This window comes from Trachypithecus francoisi, unplaced genomic scaffold, assembly GCF_009764315.1.
Source record: "Trachypithecus francoisi isolate TF-2019V2 unplaced genomic scaffold, Tfra_2.0 Lachesis_group8, whole genome shotgun sequence".
NCBI lineage: Eukaryota > Metazoa > Chordata > Mammalia > Primates > Cercopithecidae > Trachypithecus > Trachypithecus francoisi.
Window position 1 is genome coordinate 64,879,345 of NW_022681473.1, and position 27,535 is coordinate 64,906,879.

At 46.5% G+C, this 27,535-nt stretch overlaps 1 protein-coding gene across 10 annotated transcripts in view; it reads right to left on the minus strand.

Annotated features, from left to right (window-relative positions):
• Positions 1-482: 482 nt before the first annotated feature.
• The window catches only part of C2CD3 (C2 domain containing 3 centriole elongation regulator), a 161,156-nt gene continuing 134,103 nt past the window's right edge, over positions 483-27,535 (minus strand). For 4 of the 10 annotated variants that reach the window (XM_033203761.1, XM_033203763.1, XM_033203764.1 and 1 more), the window contains 4 exons: positions 26,253-26,473; positions 21,890-22,817; positions 16,600-16,711; positions 488-1,305 (listed from right to left, as the gene is read on the minus strand). In XM_033203761.1, the coding sequence (XP_033059652.1) occupies positions 1,165-1,305; positions 16,600-16,711; positions 21,890-22,817; positions 26,253-26,473 (1,402 nt within the window). In that variant the 3' untranslated portion in view covers positions 488-1,164. The other 6 variants (XM_033203767.1, XM_033203768.1, XM_033203759.1 and 3 more) reach the window with 5 other exon arrangements.

Genomic DNA, 27,535 nt, shown 5'->3' on the forward strand with positions numbered 1-27,535 from the left:
CCAGCTGATTTTTGTATTTTTTTTTTTTAGTAGAGACAGGGTTTTGCCAGGTTGGCCAGGCTGGTCTCAAACTCCTGACCTCAGGTGATCCGCCTGTGTCACCCTCCCGAAGTGTTTGGATTACAGGTGTGAGCCACCGCGCCCGTCCATGGCCCTTTCCTTGTCCTCCCCACGGGGCTTTTTCTGTGGCAGCTGCTCAAGACTTTGTGGTCTGACAGCCTCAGCCAGAATTACCCATCTCAGAGATAAGAGGGATTCTGAGGGTTCCATTTTACTAATGGATTTCAAGCATCAGCAAAGGAAATACTGGGTGTCACTGTCATCTGGACCAACCCGATTCTGGGGGAGCCAGAGTCTCATGGTGATTGATCCTCGTCTGCGGGGGGGAGGGGTATGGTTGTTAATCTTCCTCTCTGGCAGTTAGGGCACACACGAATTCCTAGCATCCCCACTCCAGTGAGGGAGGAACACTTGTGCACGGATTACAAACACCAATATGATTTTATTCAAACACAGGCAAGAACAATGACCTTCAGAGCTGGGTAAAAACAATAAGTTAAAAGCATGGTTAGAATTTTAGACAATCAGATAAAAAGTCTGAAGGAGGTGATTTCCCCTTCCTGTCCCAATTAATTCAACATGGCATAAAAATAATTTGTATCTATAAAATATCCTTGTTCCCACACAAATGAACTGGAGGTGGCCCTAGGATTTCCTTGACTATGCACAATGCACACAATCTACATGTCCCTCCTCCCCAACGTTTAAGGCTAAAATGGTCCCACATCTTCAGGAAGAGGGTGGGCTCATGTAAGCAGTCAGCTGTGCCAAGGACACTGGGAGGCGTTTCTCCACCGAAAGATGCCTGCTAGGGTCCGCTGGCCAAAAGATGGAGGAGCCACTTGGGCGCGGATTCCATTTTGTTTCTAGCCTTTGCCTCACCACAGAAGAAAGGAGCTGACATTTGGCAAGTGGACACTGGACTGGCTTGGGGCACTCCGCCAGTCTGGGCTGACTGGGTCTCTTGAGGCAGCCATGGCCTAGGTAAGTGGTGGTTTCAGGACTGTGACAGCCCGGAAGGAGCCAGACCTGGTGCCTCTGCAAGCTGAACAAAGCTGAGGGAGGGTGGGCAGATGTCTCCTTCTCCCAGCGCCTCAGGCTGCATCAGTCTTTCTGGGAGTACTGAGAAGAAAATATCCGTGCAATTCTGCGGGTTTCTTCCTCAGGCAGGTTGGGGGGGAGCGAGTTAGGTCTGGGGCGACAAGGCCTTTGGGAGAGGGCTCCCCTGGTGGCTTCGCTCTTGTCCTGGAGAGGAAGAAGTCAGCTAAGTTAGCGCTGAGGATATGGCACCACCAATGGATGACACTGGTTTCTCTCATCTTTTGGTCCTTTGGTTAATATTTCTGTAGAGCTGCGTGGTTTACAAAGCGCTTTACATACCTTATCTTGTTTGACCCTTACCTCGACCTTATATGGGGGGTATATCATTCTCCCCACGTAGTGGATAAGGAAACTACATTCAGGTGGAATAAACTCAAGGTCCCACAGCTCTGAGTGGCAGAGCTGGGATGTGAACCCCAGCCCTGACTTTTTCTGTGCCTCTGGAGAAGGAGGGCGTCACCTCCAGGATAGGTCTGAATCCTCACCCCTTCTCCTGTTGCGTGGCCTTAGACAAGCCATTTGTGCTCTGGGTTTAGTCCCATGTGTGATGGTGGGAACATATCCAACTCTCAGGGAGATGGTGGGGAATAAGACACTCTCTGGCCCTTTGGAGCTCCTGGAGTTGCCAGGTGACACAAAGCACCTACCTACTGCCTGGCTACCAAACTTTGATCTCTCTGCCTCTGGCTGACAGGGCACCACTAATTCCACCTTTAAGGTATTTGCCTGTGGGTTATGGTGTCATGGTCCTCTGGACTCCTCTAACTCATTTGCTCATTTTTCTTTCTTTTTTCTTACTCCATGTCAGGCTTCTGTGCTGAAGGAACTCAAAGTTCTACAGGAAAGCCATCCCAGACAGCTGGCTGAGAGCAAGGTCCTGGGGAAGAGGTGGAGGCCTGATAGGGGAAGGGGCAGTTCTGAAAGGAGATGGGAGCAGCCTCCACAGGCCAATCTGGCTGACTTCATGGCATGCAGCTTGCTCTTCCCTGCCATTAAGTCCCATGAGCTGAGGCTGTCATAAACTGAAGGACCACTGAGAGCATACTGTACCGCTTCCTGGGCACTGAGAAGCAGCTTGGTGGAGACCCTAGAGACTGGGACTACCTGTGCCCTGCAGTTCTGCTCATGAGAAACTGAGGCCCAGCTAGAGTTGCTTCTGGCATCAGTAACATTCAGTTATTCTTTCTTTCATGTCTGCAACCCTTTTTAATACCTACTTGAGAGGGGCACAGAAATAAACAGAACTCCGTTTTAGGCTTTCTCAGCTCAGACTTAAGCCTTGGGAGGCAGAGAGATCTGCCTAAAGAATTAGAATTGCCAGAATGAGATAAGGGGAGTGGAGTCAGGCATCCCTGGTCTACCGTCTGGATGTCAGTTTCCTACCCATGAAATAGAAGGGTGGATGGAAACTTTGAGGGTCCCTGCCAATCTAGAATTCTAAGTGCCAAGGGAATGTCTATAATCTGGGAAGCTCTCAGTGCTATGAGTCAACAGGCAGCCTTTCCTTATAACCAAGAGCAAAGTGGCGCTAGGGCTGGGCTGCACAGCCGAGACTAGACGATACATCTCCCTGCCTTCTAGGCAGGCCTAGGCTAAAAGGGAAGAAGGAAACCCACTTTTTGCTGGTGTTTGCAGTTATGCCTTCCAACATACAGGAAGCACCTGCACTCCATGATTGATGCCTCAGACCAGGGCAGGCCAGTGGGCCAGCCTCTGCCTATTGCTCTCCCACTTCCACACTGGGTGCTCCTGTAGGGCATGGACTGGGTCTGAGGCTTGGGATCCCAGCAAGGCCAGGTCCAAGACAGGAGCTTGGGAGTGGCTAGATGAGTATGGGTGGGACCACAGGTTTAAATTGCGTGGGGCCAATTTAAATTGGGTAGACAATGAGCTACCCAACAATCACAGAGATGACCACAGGCCAGGGTAACCACAGGCTTAAATTGGGTGGGGAGGAGACTCTTGTAGTAAGCTTCTCGGTCATTCATTCTAGAACCAGTGGTTGTCGGCCTACCATATGCCAGGTCTTTAGTTAAGTCAAACTCTCTCAGGCTCTCTGTAGCACTTTAAGCTTGTGTATATCTTTCTTTACTCCCAAGATCCAAGATGGCTGTTTCCTGAGCTACTTGGGGTTTAGGGTGACACAAGTCCCATTCCTGTCCCCCAGCTGTACTGCAGGTAGATTTTCTGGGTCATCATTTGTATCTTATCTTCCATTTCTTTCTCTGCTACTCTGAAGGGGAAGTAGGGAGATGCTTGCTTTATGGGCCAGATGGGAAAACAGGCCTAAGAGCAGAGTATTCTATCTCAAATCCTAAAACCAGGCATTGCTTCCCCATCATCTAGAAGAGATGTCTTCTCTGTTTTAGAGAGACTTAGATGAGTCTTGTTCTCCATGGCTGGAAGGGCCAACTACCTCAGTTCAGGAAATGACCATCAAAAGGCCTCTCTTGGGCTGGGTAGCTCACGCCTGTAACCCCAGCACTTTGGGAGGCCAGGGCAGGGGGATCGCATGAGTCTAGGAGTTTGTGACCAGTTTGGTCAACACAGGGAAACTCTGTCCCCCAAAAAAAAAAAAAGAAAAGGAAAAAAAAATAGCAGGGTGTAGTGGGGCACACCTGCAGCCCCAGCTACTCGGGAGGCTGTGGTGGGAGGATCGCTTGAGCCCAAGAATTCAAGGCTGCAGTAAGCTGTGATCGTGCTACTGCATTCCAACCTGGGTGACAGAGGAAGACCCTGTCTCAAAACAAAACACCTCTGTTGGTGACTCATCAAACTTTTCAGGAGCCTAAGATCTACTCTACTTGATCAACTCTTATGGACAACAGGCAGACGTGGTTCCTGTTGTCACAGGGCTGCTCAGCTAGAGAGGAGACAGACAATGAGCTACCCAATAATCACAGACATGAGGCTTAGAGCTTGTGAGCACTGAGAAAACAGCAATTAGTAACAGCTAAGAAAGTTTGGGGAGGCTTCACAAGGAGGTGGGCTCCAAGATGGGCAGGGTTTCAACAGAAGCTGGGTGTGGGGTGAGGTCTTCATTAGAGGGAACAGTATGAGCACAGGCTTACACCTACTGGCTGGGCCATATCTGCCCTGGAGCTGAATCGTGTGTGGCACCAACCTTCCAGCACTGACACCCTGACCCAACGGCCTAGGGGGCCTTATCTGCAAGGTCCAGGCCCACAGACCAGGACAAGGACAGGGCTTGGCTCTGTGTACAGGGCAGGGCTGGGGTGTGCAAGGACAGAGAACTCACACTCAGCAGCACTTTGCTTTTGTTGACCTCAATAGGGTTTAGAAACCATCTTGACTAGTAGTGAAGATTCTTCCTTCATCAGGACTGCTACCCTAACACACAACCCTGGTGGGGTTGGCCAGAGGCGAAATTGGCCAGAGCAGGGATACCCTCAAATGTATTATCCATTCCTCTGAAATACTACCACACTTCTGGCTGGAGGCCTGAGGGCACAAGAAAATTATCAGCAGAGCATGTGCTTTGTGGGAGGCATCAACCTTCCTGGGGAGGCAGGAGGAAGACACATGGAAGCAGGATAGTCACAGCTGGAGGGGCTGCAGGTGCCTTGGAGTCTAGACAGTGGGTGTCATCCATGGGGTGAAGTCCCTGGAGCGGGGACTTAAACCTGAAGGTGGAATGTGAACAGACGATGAAGAGACAGGGTATGCCGCCTGCAGGCGCAGTTTTTGTGAGGAAGGAATTTTCTTTGCTAGGAAAGTGGTGGGTATGGGATAGACTAAGCTGCAGGTATGGAGAGCAGCCAAGACAAACCTATTACTAGAAGGAGGGGTTGATGCTGGCTGAGGGAAGTTCCAGAACGTGTGGGGGAAATTTGACCTTATTCTTCTTGGACTTCAGCAAGCTGATCTGTAAGGGCCTTCCCAGGGAACAGGGACGGGGTATTCGATGACTGTACTAGGCTGAAAGACAGAACTGGCTTTCCTGCAGGCCGGGTGTCACAGCAGCAGGCCAGGGGCTTTCAGGCTGCCCCATTAAATCCTCCCTCATCCATGCATGGGATCTGTTCCTTTCTGAGTACCTGGATGCCCAGGCCATGAACATGATAGGCCTCTCTGATAATAGATGTGTCTTAAAAGAGCCTTCAATGCTAAAGGTCGGACTTTCCTGGGGAGAATATGGAGCACGTGGAAGGTGTAAGGAGAGGTTTGGAAAGAAAATATGGGGCTTCCTGGGGCTCTTCAAATTGAGTGGCTAACCCTGCATGAGGAGCTGGTTTTAGCCCTGGCTCTACCACTTCTTAGCCAAGTGGTGTTGGGCAACCCACTTTCTCTTTGGGCCTTGGTTTGTGCATCTGCAAATGGGATCAGGATGAGCAGATAATGCAAGAGGAAGCACTCTATAAACCACGGGCTGATCCCAGCTCTTGGCTCCTTCTCTGGTCTGCTCCCTGTGGCACAGCCTCTTCTCCAAAAGCTCTCTCGGGAGGGCCTGGCCCTCTTCTTTGGCCTGGAAGGTGATCTGATCCCAGCCACTATGTTCTAGGCTCTCTCCACTCCAGTCCCCAGATGGATCCCTCGAACAGGCCACATGCTCCCAGGGTTTGGTGGGTGCAGGTGCCCCCACTTACCCCTGGTTCCAAGTAACCCAGGGACTTTCTCAGAGGACAGGCAATGGAGTGCAGTGGAAAGGACATTGGTCTGTGGCCCAACCTAACTGTCCCACTCACTCAAGATCAAGACACTTTCTCATTCTGGGTCTCTGTGGGTCTTAGCTTCACTGTCAAGTGGATCTAAGAACTTCTGTTTGGTCTTCTTATCCAGGTCTATGCTGGGTTCAAAATTCAGATATGGCCAAGGTTCTGACCAGGTATATCTTACAAAACACAGAGGCTAAGATGGAGCTAGAGCCAATACCAGCTGCAGACCCAAGAGCAAAATGAAGCCTTGCTGTTCTCAGACCCCATCCCAGGCAAAGGGTCAGGCCCCAAAAGTCCTGAGTAGAGCTGGGGTACAGCACCTCCTGTACTGGGGTAAGCAGTGCTAGGCCAGGCAAGCTCTCCCCATTCCACTGTCTTCCCCCCTTCTCTGGTAACAGTGAGCCTCTGGTCTGGGATGAGTGCTAAAGTTCTGTTCTTTTCCAGAGTAGCCCCTTTAAGTGACATAAACATTGACTCAGGAGCTGAAAACTGAAAGTAAACAGCCGGCTGGGTCTGGCTGGCTAGGTGGACCTGCCAATGGATTGCTGCATCAGAGGCCGAGTGAGGGCTCAATATAGTTGCCTGCCTTGCTCAACTTTCACCCCTTTGGCTGGCTGCCTTCCCCTGGGGTGGCCCTCAGAGTCTGGCCTGGACTACAACTTCCTTGACACTACAGAGAGCAGCAAACTCAGCAGCCACGAGTAGGAGCAGAGGGGAAGTGAGGACAAGGTACTTAGACTAGAGGTCCAGCCCTGAGAGGCAAATCCTAAATCTGACCTGCTCAGCCTGGCTGCCGCATGGCCGGTCTCATGCTCTGAGCTCACCCTCCATGCCTAAATTAGAGGTCTGGTCATGTGGTTCTCACTACCGATATGCTCCCTCTGTGCCACACCCCACCTGATGCTACCCTCTCCTTATTCCAAGAAGCCTTCCCAGACAGGCCCATTCTACAGGGCCTACGTCACTCCCTCACCCTGGGCCTCAGTCTGTGCCACGAAGGGGCCTGACTAGGGCAAGACTCCTCAACCCTTTTTTTTGGTTTGTGTTTTAAAACAGGGCCTGGTTCAAAAGATGATCCTCAATCTTCTGAACCCAAGCTCTGCCAGAGAGAGGGCTCAAAAGTCCAGGTTTTGAGAGGGAAGGGTTAAAAATTATAGTCTTACAAGAAGAGCTCCTGGCTCCCCCTAGACTCTGGCCTCAGAGTGGCTTAGGCAACCTGAGACTAGCACCTGCCCAGCAGACCTATGAGCCCCTTCCTAAAAAGTGCCTGCCAACTTGCAGTCTGGGACAGCCAATTTTGGCTGTTTCTTCTGACCTCTACAGCCTTGGCCAAGCTGCTTATTTTCTAAAAGCTCTGTATGGCCCTTATCAGAGATACTTTGACCTTTGGGTCTCCTCTTAGGCGCTGCAGAAAGCTAGGGACTTGGTGGTTTAAAGAAATGAGGCAATAGGTCTGGACCTCTTGCCCCAAGTGGGGCAGCTCAGCCATCAGGCCTGGACCACAGGCTGAGAAGAAACCCAGCATCAGGAAGTTCCCTCAGGTCCCCTACTGATCTGATCTGGTGACTTCGTGGAGAACTGGGGTTCTCTACCAGGACCATTCATCTTTCAGCTGCTTCTGGTTTGTGGAAGGGAAACTAAGGGATAGTTTTTTTTTTTTTTAAGACACAATTTCACTCTGTTGCCCAGGCTGGAGTGCAGTGGCACCATCTCAACTCACTGCAACCTCTGCCTCCTAGGTTCAAGTGATTCTCATGCCTCAGCCTCCCAAGTAGCTGGGTTTAGAGGTGCCAGGATAGAAAAATTCTATCCCTTGGTTTAGACATGTTGCTGAGGACCTCAGAAAGTCAAAAGCAGAGACAGGACAAAAAAAATCAGGCTTGCTGGCACCTCGATCCTTAGTGATGTCTGAAGCGCTGTGGTCCAGCTGAGTACAAGTGAGAACATGGGGTGGGAGGGGTGGAAAACTCAGGGTTTTAAGGGTACCCTCATGCCTGGCCTTGTCTCATACTTCCTGCCTCCTACACTCACTCCTCATGAATAACAGTGTCTGGCCCGATGCCTGTGGTTAATCCAGGGGCCCATTCATGATGTGGGCAGAGCATGGGCTTAACGCAGGAAGATAGAGAGCAAGACAGGGCTCACCTCATGGTAAAGAAGTGCCATGTGGGCAGGGCAGAGAGGCCAAGGCTCAGATGACAGGCTGCTTCTTGTCCTTTGCTTCTAATTCCTATCTTGTTTCAGTACAGGCCCATCTCTTCCCATTTCTGACCACGTCTCTAGTACACAGTGCTTGTACCTTCTGCTGTCCAAATTCTATTGATTCTGAGGTTTTTTCTTTTCAAATCCACAGCCTGAAAAGCCTTTCTTCATCTTTGTTGAATTCAACTTAAGCCACCCCACATGGCTCTATCTTTCTTTTCCTATACTCATTCCCTTCGCTTTACTTCAGGGCTAATACAGGCAAATGTCATTTGAGGAAATGAGTGGTTTGGAGGCCAGTGCCTTTCCAAGAACTGCGAGCTCCCTGAAGGCAGGATCCACAGCATGAGGGTCCTAGCTCTTTCAGCATGACAGGCAGTTGGTAGGAGTTGGAGGAACTTAGATATAAGGCTGGCTCCCCAGGGGACTGTGAGTTCCCCGAGGGAAGCTCCTGTCTTCTGCACCTAGCTCAGGGCTATGGCTTTGCACATTTATTAAAAGATGCAAATTTCAAGTTTGAGGTCAAAACTATCTTCCTACTTTCTGGCCTGCCTGTCCTCAGGCCCAGCTCTACTTCTCCTATTCATTTATGGGAAGTTATTCTGAGCAGAGAAGTCACATGATTGAGTTGATGACTGATTTAACATCTTAAAAAGTTAACAGGATGCTGTATGGGGAATCGGTTGCGAGGAGCAAGGGAAGAAGCAGAAAGGCAAGTTAGGAGGCTACTGCAATAATCCAGGTCAGAAATAATGATGGCTGAGACCAGGGTGGTGAGAAGCACATTTCTGTATATTTTAAGGATACAGCTGTCAGAATTTCCTGTTTAATCGAAAACTGGCATCAGGGAGGATTCCAAGAGTTTTGGCCTGAACAACTAAACTAGAGTCCCAGCTACTCAGGAGGCTGAGGCAGGAGATCACTTGAGCCCAGGAGTTTGAGGTTGCAGTGAGTTGAGATCATGCCACGGCACTACAGTCTGGGCAACAGAGCGAGACCCTGTCTCAAAAAACAAACAAACAAATAAACAAAAAACAACCCCCACCCCAGAGTTCAGTTGTACCCTTTAATCAAAATTGAGAAGACGGAGGGGGAAATGGATTTGGGAATAAAATCTGGAGCTCAGTTTTGGACATGTTAAATTTGAGACATCTATTAGATATTCAAGTGGTGATGCTGGGTAGGCAGTTGTCGAGTTACAGTTGTAGAGTTAGGTCTGGGCCAAGCTAACCATCGGGAGTCTTCAGCATACAGAAGAAGTAGGGGAAATGAGGGAGACCCAGCAAAGAAGGCAGAGCAGGAGCAGCCAGTGAGGGAGGAGAACCAAGAAGAAGTGATGCCTTAGAAATAAGTGAAGAAAGTGTTCAAAGGAGAGAGATCAACTGTGTCACATGCTGCTGAGATGTCAAATAAATTGAGCACTGAGGTTTGATAATTGACTTAGGAACATGGAAGTTTTTTTGGGGTTTTGACAGGCTTAAACAGTGTTCCCCCTGCCAGTGGTAAAGTGGGGTAAAGGTCTGATTAGAGTGTGAGATTACACTGGCTACAGTGTGGAGAATGAACAGTGGTGGAAAAGTGCAAGTATAAGTGACACTGGTTAGAAACAGTCAGGGGGTGCCAGGCTGGTGGCTCACTCCTGTAATCACAGCACTTTGGGAGGCCAAAGCGGGCAGATCACTTAAGGTCAGGAGTTCGAGCCAGCCTGGTCAACATGGTGAAACCCCATCTCTACTAAAAATACAAAAATTAGCCAGGTGTGATGGCGTGCGCCTGTAATCCCAGCTACTGGGGAGGCTGAAGCAGGATAATTGCTTGAACTCGGGAGGCAGAGGTTGCAGTGAGCCGAGATCATGCCACTGCACTCCCGTCTTGGAAAAAAAAAAAAAAAAGAAATAGTGGGGAGATGACTGGGCTAGACAAGGGCAGGGTGAGAAGTAAGTGATTCAAAAGATGCTTAGGTGGCAGAATTAACAGACCTTGGTGATGTGGGTCTTGGCTATGGGTCATGGGGGATAAAGGAGCGGGGGTGAGAGATAATTGTGCTTCTGGCAGGAGTAACTACATGGATGGTGGCTGAATTTCCTGAGATATGGATGCAGGTGTCAGAGGAAGTATGCAAAGGAAGATGACAAGCTCAAGTTTTGCACAGAGTGAATTGTCTATGACACATCAGACAAGACGTCTAGGATGCAGTTGAGTCTGTACGTGTCTGCGGCATGGGAGAGAAGACTAGACTGAAGATAAGGATTTGCATCATTCGAAATCATATTTGAAGTCATCAGTGATTGAGATATTCCCAAGAGAGAAAATCTACAGAGCAAAAGACATAGTCTGAGGAAGACAACATGTAAAGCAAATTACTGCCGTTCTCATCATCAACCTCTCTCCTCCCCTGTACGGAAGTTGATAAAACTAGCTTGTCCATCAGCAGCTAAGCAAGCAGAATCATACATAACTTTTAACAAAATTAGGAAGCTGTCCCCAGTAAAGAGTTACTTCATCATAAGAGGGAAGAGAAAGCAAGGGCAGTGGAACTTGATTAATTTATAATGAATTTGGAACTGCAAATGGATCACTGTGCCACAGTCCTGCTAAACCAGCCATCGTTCTCACCCCTTTTCTTTTTGCGGAGGCAACAGCCAGAAGATGAGGTAGCATGGGGTAGGAATTACAGGCTGGCCCCAATACTCTACCTGTGTGGCACTTGGTATTCTACAGTACAACCACCCTGTGAGGCCTGATAACCCCATTTGACAGATGAGGAAGCAGATTCAGAAAAGTCCAAAGATCTGACAAATGTCACACAGGGTCCTGTATCCACTCTACTGTGGGAGGAGGGAGGGGACATCTGTTTCTCAGATGCTTCCAGTGGAGACTGGGAGGTTCCTTGGCTCAGGTATATCATTTCAATGTGGAGTGAAAGATCAGGTCTTGCCTTTGATCATGGGGGGAAACCAGAGCAATCAATCCAGCAATTATGAGCCCTCTCCTGTTTCAGGGATGGGCTGACCCGGAAGCAGGTCAGCTTTAGTATAGCAGTCCCAGGACAGTGGTTGAGAAGAGCACTGTAGCCTCTCAAAGTGCTCCTCTTCAGTTGTGAGGGCCAAGGCTGGCCTTAGGAGGAGGCAGAAGAGATGGAATTCTCAAATGAGGATACAGGACAGGGCTCCTGCCCTTGTCTCCCTCCCTCTCACTTACAGCTGCTGACTGTGCCTGAAGCAGCACCGAGAAAACAGGAGCTTCCATCAACTTGAAACCCTACCACCAGTCTCTAATCCTGTCTGCTTTAGCACCCATCTTCTCTGCCTTCCTTCATGACACTTTTCTTTTCATAAACCCAGGTCTATGCTGGGTTCAAAATTCAGATATGGCCAAGGTTCTGACCAGGTATATCTTACAAAACACAGAGGCTAAGATGGAGCTAGAGCCAATACCAGCTGCAGACCCAAGAGCAAAATGAAGCCTTGCTGTTTTTTAGCCATGGAGAACAAGACTCATCTAAGTCTCTCTAATGAAATAAAAGTCTCTTTTATGAAAAGAAAAAGGTGAGTTTTCTTTTTCCTCTCAAAAGGCCAATACCTCCACATGTGCTCTAAATTTCATGCCCTTTCTTTTCCCCCTCTCCTTTTTCTCTCCTGCTTCTGTATCTTCCCTTCTCCCTTTCTCTATGGGATTGCTGCATTAGCACATAGAAAGCTGCAGCCTTCCCATATTGAAAAACAAAAACAACCTCCCTTGGTCTCGTGTGCCACTCCAGCCACTGCCCTATTTCTCTGCTCCATATTCACAGCCTAATTTGTGGAAGGAGTTGGAGTCTCCGTCTTGTTATCATTCAATCACTGTATAATTTTAATGACATATGATTATGTGATTTCTTTGTATAACATACCAATGAATCTATGTAACAACAGCAAATCACGAAGCACAAGAAAATGAACATCTGTAAACCCACAACCCAATCTAAGCACCGAAACATCACTAATACTATTGAATAGATCTTTATGTTCCTCCTCCCCTATCCCATTCCCCTGCTTCTATCCCATCCCCTGCCTCCACAACTATGAACACTGTAATCAAACTGCTGAAAACTAGAGATAAAGAGAAAATCTTAAAAACAAGAAATGAATAAAGGCCATGTTACATTCAGTGCAAGAACAATCAGAACAATATTTCTTATAAGAAACAATGGAGGACAGAAGACAGTGGAAAGGTATCTCTAAAATGCTAAAACAACAAAAATTCAAGTTAGAATTCTATATCCAGTAGAAAAAAATCTTTCAAAAATGAAGGCAAAATAAAGATATTTTCAGACAATTGAAGCTGGATAATCAGTTACCAGTAGGTCCACACTACGTGAAATTCCAAAGGAAGTTTCTCAGGCTGAAGGGAAATGGTCCCAGCCAGAAATGAGGATGTGAAGAAGAAATGCAGAACAACAGCAATAGTAAGTATGTGGTAAACAGAAAAGATTATTTTTGTCTCAAGTTCTTCAAAGTGAGGCCTTTTCAATAAAGGTCACAAGATGATGGTGCTCCTGCTCAAATAATATTTCAAAATTAAATCTAAAACAAGTATAAGGAAATCAGTTGATGTTGTGATTTATCCCAAGGTAACAATGTCAATCTTTTTTAAAAATGTAATTCTTTTTTTTTTTTTCTTTTTTTTTTCAGACAGAGTCTCGCTCTGTTGCCCGGGCTGGAGTGCAGTGGTGAGATCTCAGCTCATTGCAAGCTCCGCCTCCTGGGTTTACGCCATTCTCCTGCCTCAGTTTCCCGAGTAGCTGGGACTACAGGCGCCCGCCACCTCGCCCGGCTAGTGTTTTGTGTTTTTTTAGTAGAGACGGGGTTTCACCGTGTTAGCCAGGATGGTCTCGATCTCCTGACCTCGTGATCCACCCGTCTCGGCCTCCCAAAGTGCTGGGATTACAGGCTTGAGCCACCATGCCCGGCCAAAAAATGTAATTCTTAAAAATGTTTTTCTCTTAAATTTTGGTGTCTCTACTTGCTAGTGTCCTAAATACATACATGATCTTATTTCTTAAAAGTCATCCAGCGCTGGCTGGCAGCCAGCCAGGAGCGTAAGATTCTGAGAAAATGTGCTGAAATAACCCAGCAAGTAGTGAGAGGCCCATCACTAGCCAGGATGACTAACCTCCCCGCGTTTACTGGATTCTGGGTTCCAGTGGTAAAACTGCGACAGTTCTGCGCAAAGCATGATGACTGGTCATCCGAACCAGGACCCAGAATGAGGTCCTAAGGACAGAAGTGACTCTGAGAGCAGCAAACAATGGAATGTTGTTAAGGGCAACAAAGAAAAAAGGCTGAAAAGTATTATCTTCTCAAAAGTAGACTTGCTCTTTAATTGAAGTGGAAATTCTTATTTCTCTCTCTCCCATACTTTGTATCTAGTATTTAATAGGCCAAAGACATACATCAAGATACTTCTGGACTGACCCCATTTTTCACTAATGTGGCCTCTGGGAAAGCATATAAAATGTATACATGTTAACTGCTAAATAAAATCTAACTGGCTAGAAAAATGTACCATAAGTCAAATGTCATGATTTTCAGGTGGTATAAGAGAAGAGCACAGAGTTGTGAGTCAGAAGTTTAGATTCAGGCCAGGCGCGGTGGCTCACGCCTGTAATCCCAGCACTTTGGGAAGCCAAGGCAGGGGGATCATGAGGTCAAGCGATTGAGACCATCCTGGCCAACATGGTGAAACCCTGTCTCTACTAAAAATACAAAAAGTAGCTGGGTGTGGTGGCACGTGCCTGTAGTCCCAGCTACTCGGGAGGCTGAGGCAGGAGAGTCACTTGAACCCAGCAGGCAGAGGTTGCGGTGAGCTGAGATCGCACCACTGCATGCCAGCCTGGCGACAGAGCGAGAGTCTCAAAAAAAAAAAAAAAAATTTAGATTCACTTACTGGTTGGGTGACCCTGGGTAAGTGACTCAGCCTTTATGCATCTCAGTTTCTTTATATATATACAGAAATAGTCATAGCTTATGGGTCAGTATGTGAAGCTCTGAGCCTCATTTTCCTCATTTTATTTTTTATACAGTCTCACTGTGTCACCCAGGCTGGAGTGCAGTGGTGCCATCATGGCTCACTGCAACCTCCACCTCCTGGGCTCAAGTGATATTTGTGACTCAGCCTCCCAAGTAGCTGGGATTATAGGCATGTGCCACCACGCCTATCTAATTTTTGTAATTTTTAGTAGAGATGGGGTTTTGCCTTGTTGACCAGGCTGGTCTTGAATTTCCTAGCTCAAGCGATCCCGCCACTTCATCCTCCCTAACTGCTGGGATTACAGGCTTGAGCCACCATGCCCGGCCAAAAAATGTAATTCTTAAAAATGTTTTTCTCTTAAATTTTGGTGTCTCTACTTGCTAGTGTCCTAAATACATACATGATCTTATTTCTTAAAAGTCATCCAGCGCTGGCTGGCAGCCAGCCAGGAGCGTAAGATTCTGAGAAAATGTGCTGAAATAACCCAGCAAGTAGTGAGAGGCCCATCACTAGCCAGGATGACTAACCTCCCCGCGTTTACTGGATTCTGGGTTCCAGTGGTAAAACTGCGACAGTTCTGCGCAAAGCATGATGACTGGTCATCCGAACCAGGACCCAGAATGAGGTCCTAAGGACAGAAGTGACTCTGAGAGCAGCAAACAATGGAATGTTGTTAAGGGCAACAAAGAAAAAAGGCTGAAAAGTATTATCTTCTCAAAAGTAGACTTGCTCTTTAATTGAAGTGGAAATTCTTATTTCTCTCTCTCCCATACTTTGTATCTAGTATTTAATAGGCCAAAGACATACATCAAGATACTTCTGGACTGACCCCATTTTTCACTAATGTGGCCTCTGGGAAAGCATATAAAATGTATACATGTTAACTGCTAAATAAAATCTAACTGGCTAGAAAAATGTACCATAAGTCAAATGTCATGATTTTCAGGTGGTATAAGAGAAGAGCACAGAGTTGTGAGTCAGAAGTTTAGATTCAGGCCAGGCGCGGTGGCTCACGCCTGTAATCCCAGCACTTTGGGAAGCCAAGGCAGGGGGATCATGAGGTCAAGCGATTGAGACCATCCTGGCCAACATGGTGAAACCCTGTCTCTACTAAAAATACAAAAAGTAGCTGGGTGTGGTGGCACGTGCCTGTAGTCCCAGCTACTCGGGAGGCTGAGGCAGGAGAGTCACTTGAACCCAGCAGGCAGAGGTTGCGGTGAGCTGAGATCGCACCACTGCATGCCAGCCTGGCGACAGAGCGAGAGTCTCAAAAAAAAAAAAAAAAATTTAGATTCACTTACTGGTTGGGTGACCCTGGGTAAGTGACTCAGCCTTTATGCATCTCAGTTTCTTTATATATATACAGAAATAGTCATAGCTTATGGGTCAGTATGTGAAGCTCTGAGCCTCATTTTCCTCATTTTATTTTTTATACAGTCTCACTGTGTCACCCAGGCTGGAGTGCAGTGGTGCCATCATGGCTCACTGCAACCTCCACCTCCTGGGCTCAAGTGATATTTGTGACTCAGCCTCCCAAGTAGCTGGGATTATAGGCATGTGCCACCACGCCTATCTAATTTTTGTAATTTTTAGTAGAGATGGGGTTTTGCCTTGTTGACCAGGCTGGTCTTGAATTTCCTAGCTCAAGCGATCCCGCCACTTCATCCTCCCTAACTGCTGGGATTACAGGCATGAGCCACCATGCCTGGCCTAGTTTCCTCATTTTAAATAGGGATAATGATAGTATATTCCTCATCAGGTTGCTGAATTTAATTAGTTAATACAAAGTACTTGGAACAGTGTCTGGTACATGCTAAGCACCACCATAACTACTATCTTTAACACAGCCTCCTCAGAGAGACACTGGTACCCATCTCATGTCTATAAATATTTTAGTTTTTGCTTACTATTTGTACTCCATGAAGACAGGGAATTTGTCTGTCTTATTTACTATTATATGCTCAGTACCCAGCATGACATTTGATACAGAGGAGGTACTCAAAAGTAGTTATTATTATTATTTTCTTGCCACTTGCAAGAAAGGTCAGGTGCTGTGCCAAGGCAAAAAAGAGGAGATGTGGGATTTGTACCAGAGTTCCAACCACCTAACTCAGCTGAATGAATAGTTATGAGGTGTTTTGTAAATGGCAAATAGTTGTATGACTGATATTCTGCTCATTTAGATCTTACTGTTGCACTCCTGTAAGGTTACGTCTCTGCTCCTACCTACTTGCTTGGTGGGGACTCCCACAGCACTCAATACACATTTCTTAGCTGCCTCTTGCTTTCATGCTTCCGCACTGCTTTTTTCTTGCGCATGTCAGTGTTGACTGACAATGCCCTGCTCTTACACATTTGCTCTTCCTCACTTTTCCTGAGCTCCCTGCCTACTGCTGGGCCCGCAGAATATGCTCAGTACAAGCTTGAGGAGTGACCCCTGCTGCAACCTTTCCAGGAAGATGGCCTGAGGCAGCTCTGCCTTCTGTGCACTGTTCTGTGGAAGAGATGATGACTCTACAGGAGAAAGGTCAGTTGGCCATTCTCTTACCTGATCTGTTGTGGCTGCTGGTGGCAAAGTTGCTGAGAGTGACAGCATCCGCAGGGAAGCCTCCAACTGCTGGGGAGGCAAAAAGAAGTTGGGCACCACAATGGGCTCTGGGCTACGATGGCAGTTAAGGGACAAAAATACCTAGAAGTCCACCCCCCTTGCAGTGGAGGCCAGTATCTCCACTGACCATTTACTCTGCCCCCACTCATGTTTTTCCCTCAATTAATCTTGTCCATAAATTCTTTGCTCAGCTAGCTCCCTCTGACTGGAAGGCTTGCCCACTCCTAACACATACAAGTTCTTTATGGATCGGTTCAAACCTGCCTCCTCTAGGAAGCCTTCTCTTAATCTTAGCCCACAGGATCCCTCCTTCCTCACATCCTAGAGCAGTTTGCAACACAGGAGAATGCTTAATTTTTCAGTCTGATAGGATTATTTTCTTCAATCTTCCCTAAATTTCTCAATGGCAGAGACAGTTTCCTTCTGTTACCTCTACTTCCTGAAAGCCCCTCAGGAGGTTGGCAGGTAGTAGGCATTGAATGATTCTTGCCTAAGGGTCTGCTGGTTAGAAAAAGACCTATTAGAAGTCAGTCAGACAATGTGGGGATGGGCATGTGGCTCCAGGAGGCAGTGCCTTAGGCTGCATTTAGGTGCCCTGCACTGAAGGAGGGCCTGTTTGCCTGTGTTCTCTGCTCACATCCAGAAATGTGAGCTCTGCATCAGGGGCTGTCCATGACAGGACATGTCCTCACGTCAGGGACCAGTACAGCTGGTCCGATCTGGATGCGAGCCCTAGAAGGCAGGTACTGTATCGTATCTTGCACTTCTCCACCGTATCTTTTTTTTTTTTTTTTTTTGAGACGGAGTCTCGCTCTGTCGCCCAGGCTGGAGTGCAGTGGCCGCATCTCAGCTCACTGCAAGCTCCGCCTCCCGGGCTCACGCCATTCTCCTGCCTCAGCCTCCCGAGTAGCTGGGACTACAGGCGCCCGCCACCTCGCCCGGCTAGTTTTTTGTATCTTTTAGTAGAGACGGGGTTTCACCGTATCTTCTTGAGGTACTCAGTGCTGTGTTGAGCATATGGTGTTCCACATATTCTCATTATTTTTTGAATCAAATAACTGATTCAGTTTAGTTGAACTCTGAAGGGGGTAAAGAGGGAACTATTTTGATGTTCCAATTTTTTGTTTCTGTTTAATAAGCTAAGTGTGGTTCTCACTCCAATTTGCTTACCACCTTTTCTATTTTATCATCGTTCTTCTACACTAGACTCTACACTCCAAGAAGGCAGAGATGATCTTTTTCATAACCATATTCCTGTCACCTAACATAGTACCTGGGAGACAGTAAGTACTCAATAAATACCTTGTCAATGAATGAAATGCACTGATTTCTTGCTTTGGTTCAAGTGCCTGATTTTTCCGTAGAGAGGTGGGGAGGAATGGAGATCCCACAGGGAAAGACCTTTTGACCCCAGGCCTTCTGCAGAGGCCCAGGTGAGGTAGGGTCTATTTGTTGTTGCTGAAACTGCTGGGGCCTGCCAGCCAGCCAGCTGATGCTGTGGGGAAGAAGGAACTTTGCTGTGAGGTGGCAGGGCTGGCTCTGAAGCATGGAAGTCTCCTTCCCAGCCCACTGCCTCATGTGTGCTTTAGGGTCCTGCTCCAGCAGCCACTTTCTCCCACCAACTTTTATTTTATTATACGTTTTTTTGAAACAGGGTCTCACTTCCATCGTTCAGGCTGGAGTGCAGTGGTATGATCATGGCTCACTGCAGCCTTGACCTTCTGGGCTCAGGTAATTCCTCCACTTCAGCCTCCAGAGTAGCTGGGATTATAGGTGCATGCTACTACGCCTGAATAATTTCTGTATTTTTAGTAGAGATGGAATTTCACCATGTTACCCAGGCTGGTCTTGAACTCCTGACCTCAAGTGATCCTCCCACCTTGGCCTCCCAAAGTGCTGGGATTACAGGCATGAGCCACTATGTCTGGCCTCGTGAACTTTTAAGTTCCTGTTCCTCAGTCATAAAAATGTTCAAGTTTCCCATTTAGGGAAAAAAACCCAAACAAACCCCTGACCTTGCATTGTCTTCTAGTTACCACCCAGCTCTCTGTCACTTACTAGATGGATAACTTCAGGAAAGTTCATTTTTTGTGCCTCAGTTTCCCCATTTTTAAATGTATTAGTACTTATTGTTTTGAGGGTTAAATGAATTTATAAATGTCAAGTGTTTAGAATGGTGCCTAGCATAGTGAGCACTCGATAAATGTCAGCTATTCTTATCTCCTCAGTTTATGCGAAAAAGTTGCCTGTTCTCACTGTCCTCACCATTTAGCTCCTTTGACTAATGAAGTCTGGCTTCCATTCTCACCAATGCAAGGTCCTCCTTAACACTAAAACCAGTGATATGTCAGCCACATTCTCCTGGACCTACGTGCAGCATCAGTGCTGACCACCACATCCTGAAACTCTGCAGCATCGGCTCCCATGTCACCTCTCTCTGCTGCTTCTCTCCACCTCCCGACCAGCTCTCCTCACCTCCTTTGTGGGCATGCCCTGTCCTGCTTCTCCTTTGCACACTGAAGATGCTCAGAGTCTGCCTCTGTGTGTTTGGCTCCCCCTTCCCAGGCTCTTCTTGTTGCCCTCATCGATTCTCAGAGATGCCTACCTTTATGGCTGAGCTCAGCCCTCAACAACAGGCCTGCATCTCCTCCTGGATGTCCTATAAGCACATGCTGCAAATGGCAACCTGCATCATCTCCCAAACCCGTCTCTGTGCTGTTTCCTATCCAGTAAATGGTATCACCTGTCTGGTAACTTGTGCCAGAAACCTCTAATTACTGTTTCCTTTGTCTCACCCCCTGCCCCTCTATCTCATCCTCCCAGATCTGTTCCCCTCCTTGTCATCATAAAGCAGTCTACACTTCAGGTCAGACTTTCTTCATCTCTTTTATTATTGCAAGTGTCCTACCTAGCCTCCTCGCTTCTAGTCTTCCCTTTCTTAACCTGCCCTCTACAAGGCATTGGGTGATTTCTTTTCTCATATGTACATCTGACCATACCACACTCTTGCTTAACAGTGGACACTATCCATGTACCAGGTATTGTGCTAGGCAGTTTACATGATTATTTTCATTTTCACAACAACCCAGTAAGTACTACTATCACCTCCATTTTCCAGATGAGGAAAGTGAAGTTTCTTTGCTTTAGAATAGAGTCCAAGTACCTCGGCCAGGCATAGAAGTCCTTTAAGATCCAGGCCCTGCCTCACCTTGCACCATCCCCTCATCCCTGCACTCTAGCCACAGTAAACTACTGCCCACAGGCAGCCTCCTTCACCCAGTGAGGCCTCTGCACATACAGTTTGTCCTGACTAGAACTTTTCCTTGTCTCTATTGCACAATGCCTACTCATCTTTAAGGCCTGGCTCTCCTGTCTCTCTTACTGGGATGGCTCCAAGTAGAGTTAGGGCAGCTCCCTCCTCATGCTCCCTTGTGTTCTGTCCACGTCTCATCACAGTACTTGGCACAATAAACTGTCAGTATCTATCTATTTGACCGTCTCCTATCTCACAATGGGAACTTCTCGAGGTAAGGTCTCATTCAAATCTGTCCTTGGCACCCAGCACAGGGCCTGGCACGATTTATTTTTGAAAGAATAGTCAGGAAGGCCTAAGTTAAAGCAGCGCTTAGGGTCTGGACACATATGGCAGCTCCTCCATCAGCCACATTCTGAGCACAATTAATACTGACTGCAAAGGCAGCAACATCAGGGGCCAGGATCCAGGATAGGCAAGGTCAGGGAGAACTGCACACAAGGAGATCTATTTTCAATGCTCAGCCTCCAGCCATTGCATGCTTTATCCTTTCCTGAGCCCACTCTCCCACCCCTAGGTTTTCCTCTGATCTGCATCAAGAATCATACTGTGTGGTGTGTACAAATGTTTCCACTCATCTGGTTTTCTCAACAATGTTGTGAAACTGTGATAGTTAATCCAATTTACACTGACAAATCCCTTCTCTGGGTAGTGCTAGGTCCTGAGGATGCAGAAAAAGACAAGGTCCCTGACTTGGGGAGCTTATAGTTTGGTGGGTAATGGATTTCCGCCTCCATTTTATAGGTGAAGAAACGGGCTCATAAAGATTAAACTATATGTCTATAATCACAAAAATCATTTTGTAGGTCTAGAAGGGTCAAAGTCAGGCTCCCTGACTTCTAGTAGAGGAAGATTTCTAGTCTAGTAAAGCAGCCTGCTTCACCTGCCAGCCATACAACATTCCCTGCTTGTTGGGATAGCAAGTGAGCTGATCTAATCAGTTGGTTAGGCCACAGGTGTGAAGGCTGTAGATGGTCCTAAGTGGTTTCCTTTCCCCATAACATGCCAGTCTGTGTTTAAAAGGAGGGAGTAGGGAATGTCAGGTGCCCCCTGTTCCCATCAACAGTACCTTACTGGGGCCTTGGGAAAGTCCATCTCCATAGTGCCTGTTTAGCTCCATCACTTGGTTTTTTAAAAAAATTTAATCTGGCAAGGCATGGTGGCTCAAATGCTCTAATTGCAGCATTTTGGGAGGCTGAGGCAGGAGGATTGCTTGAGGCCAGGAGTTTGAGACCAGCCTGGGTAACACAGCAAGACCCCAACTCTTAAAAAAAATTAGCTGGGTGTGATGGTGCATACCTAGTAGTTCTAGCTACTTGCAAGGCTGAGGTGGGAGGATCACCTGAGCACAGGAATCTGAGGCTGCAGTGAGGTATGATAATCCCACTGCACTCCAGCTTGGGTGACAGAACAAACCCTGTCTCTTAAAAAAGAAAAAGTAGGCAAGTCACGATAACTAAGCATCAGTTTCCTTATATACGCAAAATAGAGATGATACCTACCTAAGAGACTTGTGATGACCGAATGAAAAATGTACATAAAGTGCTCAATGGCAGTGATCTACTTCCCTCTTTCTCTAGCCCCTCTGCTTCTCTTTCAATTGAGATAAACAGTCTCATTCCTTAGATGCTGAGCCTTGCCTTCAGGTGGTAAAACACCCAACAGATGAATTGGATAAATCAGGGTAGGCTAGGCTAATGTGCTACCAATGCCTAAACCCAGTTCAAGGCATTATGTTTCTGAGGGCTGGTGTTAATGGTAAAACTGTAGCACCTGTCATGCAGGTGGGGTCTTCTGAAGGAATGGTCTTCCCATGCCCCCCAGTGCATTCCATGAGGGTGGCCACTTGCTCACACTCACACTAGGCTAGCCTTAGCACCAGCATCCAAACCACTTGTGGGAAATGCCAAAGGATACAGTAGGAGGCTATGCTTTGTGGATGTCTCTGATCCAGTTGTCACTTGCCTCTGCCTGATGTCAGAGGAGTCGATGGGTGGTCCCTTATGTTTTTCCCTTCTGCTCTGGGAGGCTAGGTTTAGCGGCAACTTCTTGAAGCTATCAGCAGAGTCACTGAGCTCACTGGTGGCAGCTTCATTCTCGGCAGGGGCCTCTGACTTAGGCTCTTTGTTCTGATCTGCCTGTGGTGAACTCCATCCAACAAATGTGCTGCTCTGCTGGGCTCCTGAGAGTGTCGGGCATGGGATGGGCTGAGGGTTGGCTGAGGCAGACTCGCCACTAACCTTGGCCTTAGAGGCCTCACCCTCACAAGCAACAAGGCTTTGGCTAGGAGAACCCTCCCTAGGCAGGTGGGAGTTGACAGCCCTTTCTGGGCTGGAAAGAAAGCTACTTTTGACCGTAAGCTCTTCTCTGTAGAAAGGCCCTGGAGAAGGACAAGAAGGGCCTTCCCTCTGTACCTCGTCAGGCTGAGGGCTGATGACGTCACTTGCGTCTGATATGAAACTAGACCAAGGGCTAGTTTTGTCTGTCACCGTGGTGATCTCATTTAAGGTCTTGGGCTCAATGATGTCTTCTTCATAGTCTTCATCACTGTAGGCTGGGCCTGCCTCAGTGTCCTCACTGCTCTGCATCCTTGTAATGGGTACTGTATGCCTCAGGGACTCATGGAGCATTCTTCCTCCATTTGAAGTCTCTTCAAGAGGAGGGGGTGGTGGGGAATCTGTGCCCTTATCTGGAGCTCTTGCCAATGGCTCATGTGGCGTTGTGCATCGTTCTTGCAGTGCCTCTGTGTCCCGAGCATCTGGGAGGGTGGTGGCCTTGTTGTTTCTACTCCTGGCTCGGTGAGAACTCAAAGCCGCTTGGGAATCCCTGGTGATAGTCTGCAGATCTGAACAGCAACACATATCACTCTCATTACAAGGTAGGGCCACAGACCCCTCAAATTTCCCACACTAGCCTCTAGCTTCAGAAGCACTCTGGCAATCAGACTTTGAACAAGCCATAAAGAAAATTAGTCCACCCAAGATTCAGTGAGACTATATTCAAGGCAGTACAATTTTTAGTACTTTATTCTAATATCAGAGGACCAGAATCTAATCTATAGTTGTAGATACATCTGTGAAAATGGTTTCAGAGACTATCTGCTCATGCTCAGGAATCCTTAGGAGCTGGGAGTTCTGGTGGGCATGTTCACGCTTCCAGTTACTTCAGTAACTACCTATATTAAAAATCAAAATGAGAATCCACTTATTTACCTATTTGATGACAGTTATTAAAACTACCGATTTTACTTGGAAAATAAAAGCAAGGAAATATCTATCACCCACATGATAAGGCAGGGAAGATTTACAGAGAAAATAGAAGCAGCAGGGTATGTTGGAAAGAGCATAGGCTTTGGAGCCAGTCAATCTTGGGTTCGAATCTCTGTTGTCACTTGTTAACTTTGTGATCACAAGCAAACTATCCTCTCTGAGCCTGTTGATCTGTACAGTGTAATCAACACCATCCACTTCATAAGGTTATAGTAGAGAATACACGAAAGAAATGGGCATACACTGTGTGGTGAATATACAACCACTTAATAAATAGAAGCTACTAGTCATCTCAAATTATTTTTGGGATGAAATAGTGAATAAATTAACAAACAGACCTAGTAAATGATACATGTTTGCAAGATAATTTGAGAGGAGAAAATTAGGAACTGAAGGCAAATTTGATTCCTGGGGAATAGGGGTCACATTTCCCTCACAGCACCTAACAGAGGGCTCATTCTACAGGAGGTGCTGGCTGTTTAATATTATACATTGATGATTTTCAGGCCTCAAAGGAATGGGTAGATATATGACAATGGAACATTACTACCTGTAAATAGGAATAGGCACTGGGAAGCATGTTTAGTTGATCCTAATCCTTTGGCCTGAGCATGCTTTCTGTCTCAGGACAGTCTTCTTGCTTTTTATAAACCTGCCCAGCCTTCAAGGCTTCAAGGCATGTTCTATTGGATCTCCTCCAGGAAGCCTTTGCAGATTCATGAGTTCAATAAGATTGCTATATGGCTTTGTTCTATAAGGAAGCACTTAAGAATATGATGCTGTGTAATCGTATGTTTACCCCCTCAGACTGTGAGCTTCCTTATAAGCCTTCACTTGCACAAGATTTTATGTTATGCTTTTAAACATACTATCTTGTTTAATTTTCAGCTAATCATATGAGATCAGTAATTATAAATAAGCAACTTGAGTTTCAGAGAATTTAAGTGACTTGTCCAGAGCAGGGAGTAGTATGTAGCTACTCAGAATTTGGGACTCCAAGTCTTATCAGGAAGCTTCTTAGGGCATGAACCATATGTCTGAATCATGTTGTATCTCTAGGGCCCAGCCTAGCATATAGCTCTGGCTTAAAAAAAGCCCACTTGGTAACTCTCTCTCAAGTTTCACTCATATCCATTTGTCTGATGGCTTTGTAAAAAAAGCATACTGAGGCATAATGGAGGCAGGGGCAGGCTTTTGCTATGTTTTTTTTTTTTTTTCCTTTCTTTTTTTTTTTTTTGAATGGTTTCCCCGATCTAATCATCTTTCTCTTTTTAAATTCATTCTCCTTGTGAAAACCAGTTCTCATTCAGTCGTCTGCTTGCTGAGAACTTCCCATTTCTTCCAGGATAAATATTAGGCCCCACAGCTTCAATTCTTCTTCTTCCTTTTTTTTTTTTTTTTTTTTTTTTTTTGAGTCAGAGTATCATTCTGTTGCTCAGGCCAGGGTGCAGTGGAGCAATCTCGGCTCACTGCAACCTCCATCCCCTGGGTTCAAGTGATTCTCGTGTCTCAGACTCCCAAGTAGCTGGGATTATAGATGCGCACCACCACGCCCAGCTAATTTTTGTATTTTTAGTAGAGACGGGGTTTTGCCATGTTGGCCAGGCTGGTTTTGAACTCCTGACCTCAAGTGATCCACCCACTTCGGCCTCCCAAAGTGCTGGGATTACAGGTGTGAGCCACCGTGCCTGGCCACAATTACCCTCTCTCTCCTCTTTTAATATGCCCCTTTATAAAGATTCCCCTATTTGTTTCCACCTCTACTCCAAACAAGCCTTCATCTGTTTTGCTGTCATACTTTCTTTGTGAGAGGATTTTTCTTTGGTTGACTATAGAATATAAGCTTGATGAAGGGAGATAATGCCTGTCACATCCACCACTGTATCCTCCTGGGACAAATAATAGAATAGTGCCTGGCACAGATGGTGCTCAATAAACACTTGACTGAAAATATCCAAGCAAGTGGAAGTCAAACACAGAGCATTTATCTGAGGCCATGGATATGAACAGGTTAGGCATCTGGAAGAAGAGGACAGAAAGAAGGTTTGTACTTAGTGTCAATCATGGTGTTTTTCTCTCCCTTTAGACAAAGAAAATTGAAATTCTTCATCCCTGTGGAGAATCTATGCATTTTGCTCGAGCAAAAACAAGTGAGGTCTAAGGATGCTGACCTAGTTGATTTCCCAGTGAAGTCTGCCTGATAAAGATTTCTAGGTCATGACCCTGGATCCTGATTCAGAAGGATGGAGTAGGACCCAGGAATCTCTATTTCACAGTAAGTGCCCCGGGTGATTCTTGTGCTCAGGCAGGTTGGCCAATACTTGCTCTAGAGCAGTCTCAGTCTTGTCTACACACTAGAACTACCTGGGGAGTTAGAAACAATACTGATGCCTGGGTTCCACCTCAGAGATTCTGTTGACCTACAGTACAGCCTGGGCATGGGGTTTTTTAAAAGTCCCTCAATAATTCCAATACACAGCTAAAGTGAGAACCACTGCTCCAAAGGGGTTTTTCAAAGGGTGGACTATGAACCCCTAACATCCAGAATCATCTAGGGTGCTTGTAAAAAGTGCAGACTTCTGGGCTCTGATAATTAGAATTTTAAATATGCTTGTTGTTTATTATTTTCTCAGAGAGTGGCACAAGTTCAAGAACTGCTATTGAGGAACCACTCATCTAATCTACCCCACTCTTTTCCTGGCTGGGGAACCTGAAGTCCAAGAAGGGAAAGGACATGTTCAGAGTCAGACTCTAAGTCTGTACCAGAAGCCCATCAAGGACCTGGGTCAGTCCAATGCTCTTTCCATTGCCCCATGTTGCTGTGCCATATTATTATGTCCCTCCTTTTCAAAAGCAAGATGGTTTAAAAAAAAAAAAAAAAAAAAGGGAGAGGGAGAAAACAACTGGTCTCTACTGGTCATAGGGGCTTGTCCAAAGGAAAACATTCAAATGCTTTTGGAATTAGCACCTAGTGACCATAACTTCTCAATAAGAAAGGATCTGAATCATACCCGTGATTAAGGAGCTGACTTGCAACACCAGGTTATTGGATTTCTCCAGGATACACTGGCTCCCAGGGTCTAGTCTGCTGGCACCTGGCCCAAGATGGTCCTTACAGCTCTCCTGGTGCTGTGAGATGGCCGTTTGAGTTTGAGGGCTGAGGGGTAGGAAAGGCTTAGTGAGCTTCTGGCTGAAGTACCTCTGGATCTGATCAAGCTCACTCAGATTCTTCCTATAAACAAAAGGGGGAGAAGAAGACAAAAGGGTAATTCATGGAGATTATGAACATCTTTTATGTCCCCTGAACACTATTGCTTGAGCTAAAGCCTTAATACCTCTCACTTGCTCTATTAATATACTAAGGCCCTCTCTCTCCAATCCACCAACTCATCCTTCACTCCTCTTATAGCAATCCTGCTACTGGGGACAACTTTCTCCCCATTTTGTCTGTCTAATGCAATTCCTCATACGATGTCCAGCAAAAATGCCACTTCCTCAGAAAGGAACCATTCTTGACCATCATTCCAGTCCTTATTTCTCTTTACTTTGACAGAATAAAGCCCTACTCTGTGCTAACACTGTCCTTTGCTACCTCATAACCATTCCTGATCCTTCAGGCAAGCAACTTCTAAAAAGCCTTCCCTGACTCTCTTAATTAGTTTAGGGGCTCCTCTTCTGTGCTCCATAGTTCTTTCTGCACTCTTCCATCACATCACTCATTTATTTCACATCTATTTCCCCTGATGTACGGTGAGCTCTGGGCTGATTCCTTCACGTCTACTGCACCCAGCATAGTGCTTGGCACAAAACAAAAGAATGTTGAATGGATAAAAAGGACATAAATAAATGATTTTAATAATCTGTTTAAAAGCCTTTAATAGGGCTGCATTCTTACCATTCTCCAGTAAGAAAACTTCACTTGCACAGGATTTTATGTTTATGCTTTTAAACATACAATCTTGTTTAATTTTCAGCTAATCATATGAGATCAGTAATTATAAATAAGTAACTTGAGTTTCAGAGAATTTAAGTGACTTGTCCAGAGCAGGGAGTAGTATGTAGCTACTCAGAATTTGGGACTCCAAGTCTTATGCTTTTTCCATATGAGATGGGCTCTGTTCCAGCTGGGTTCATTCCTTCCTCATACTTCTGCTGATACTGGAACCTGAGTTCAAGTAACTCCCTGCTCTATTTCTATTCCATTCAACTTTTAAGGTTGCAGCTCACATTTCTTTTTTTCAAAGTCCATTATCCCAAATCGTTGGACCACCTGTCCCTTAAACACCCTCACACT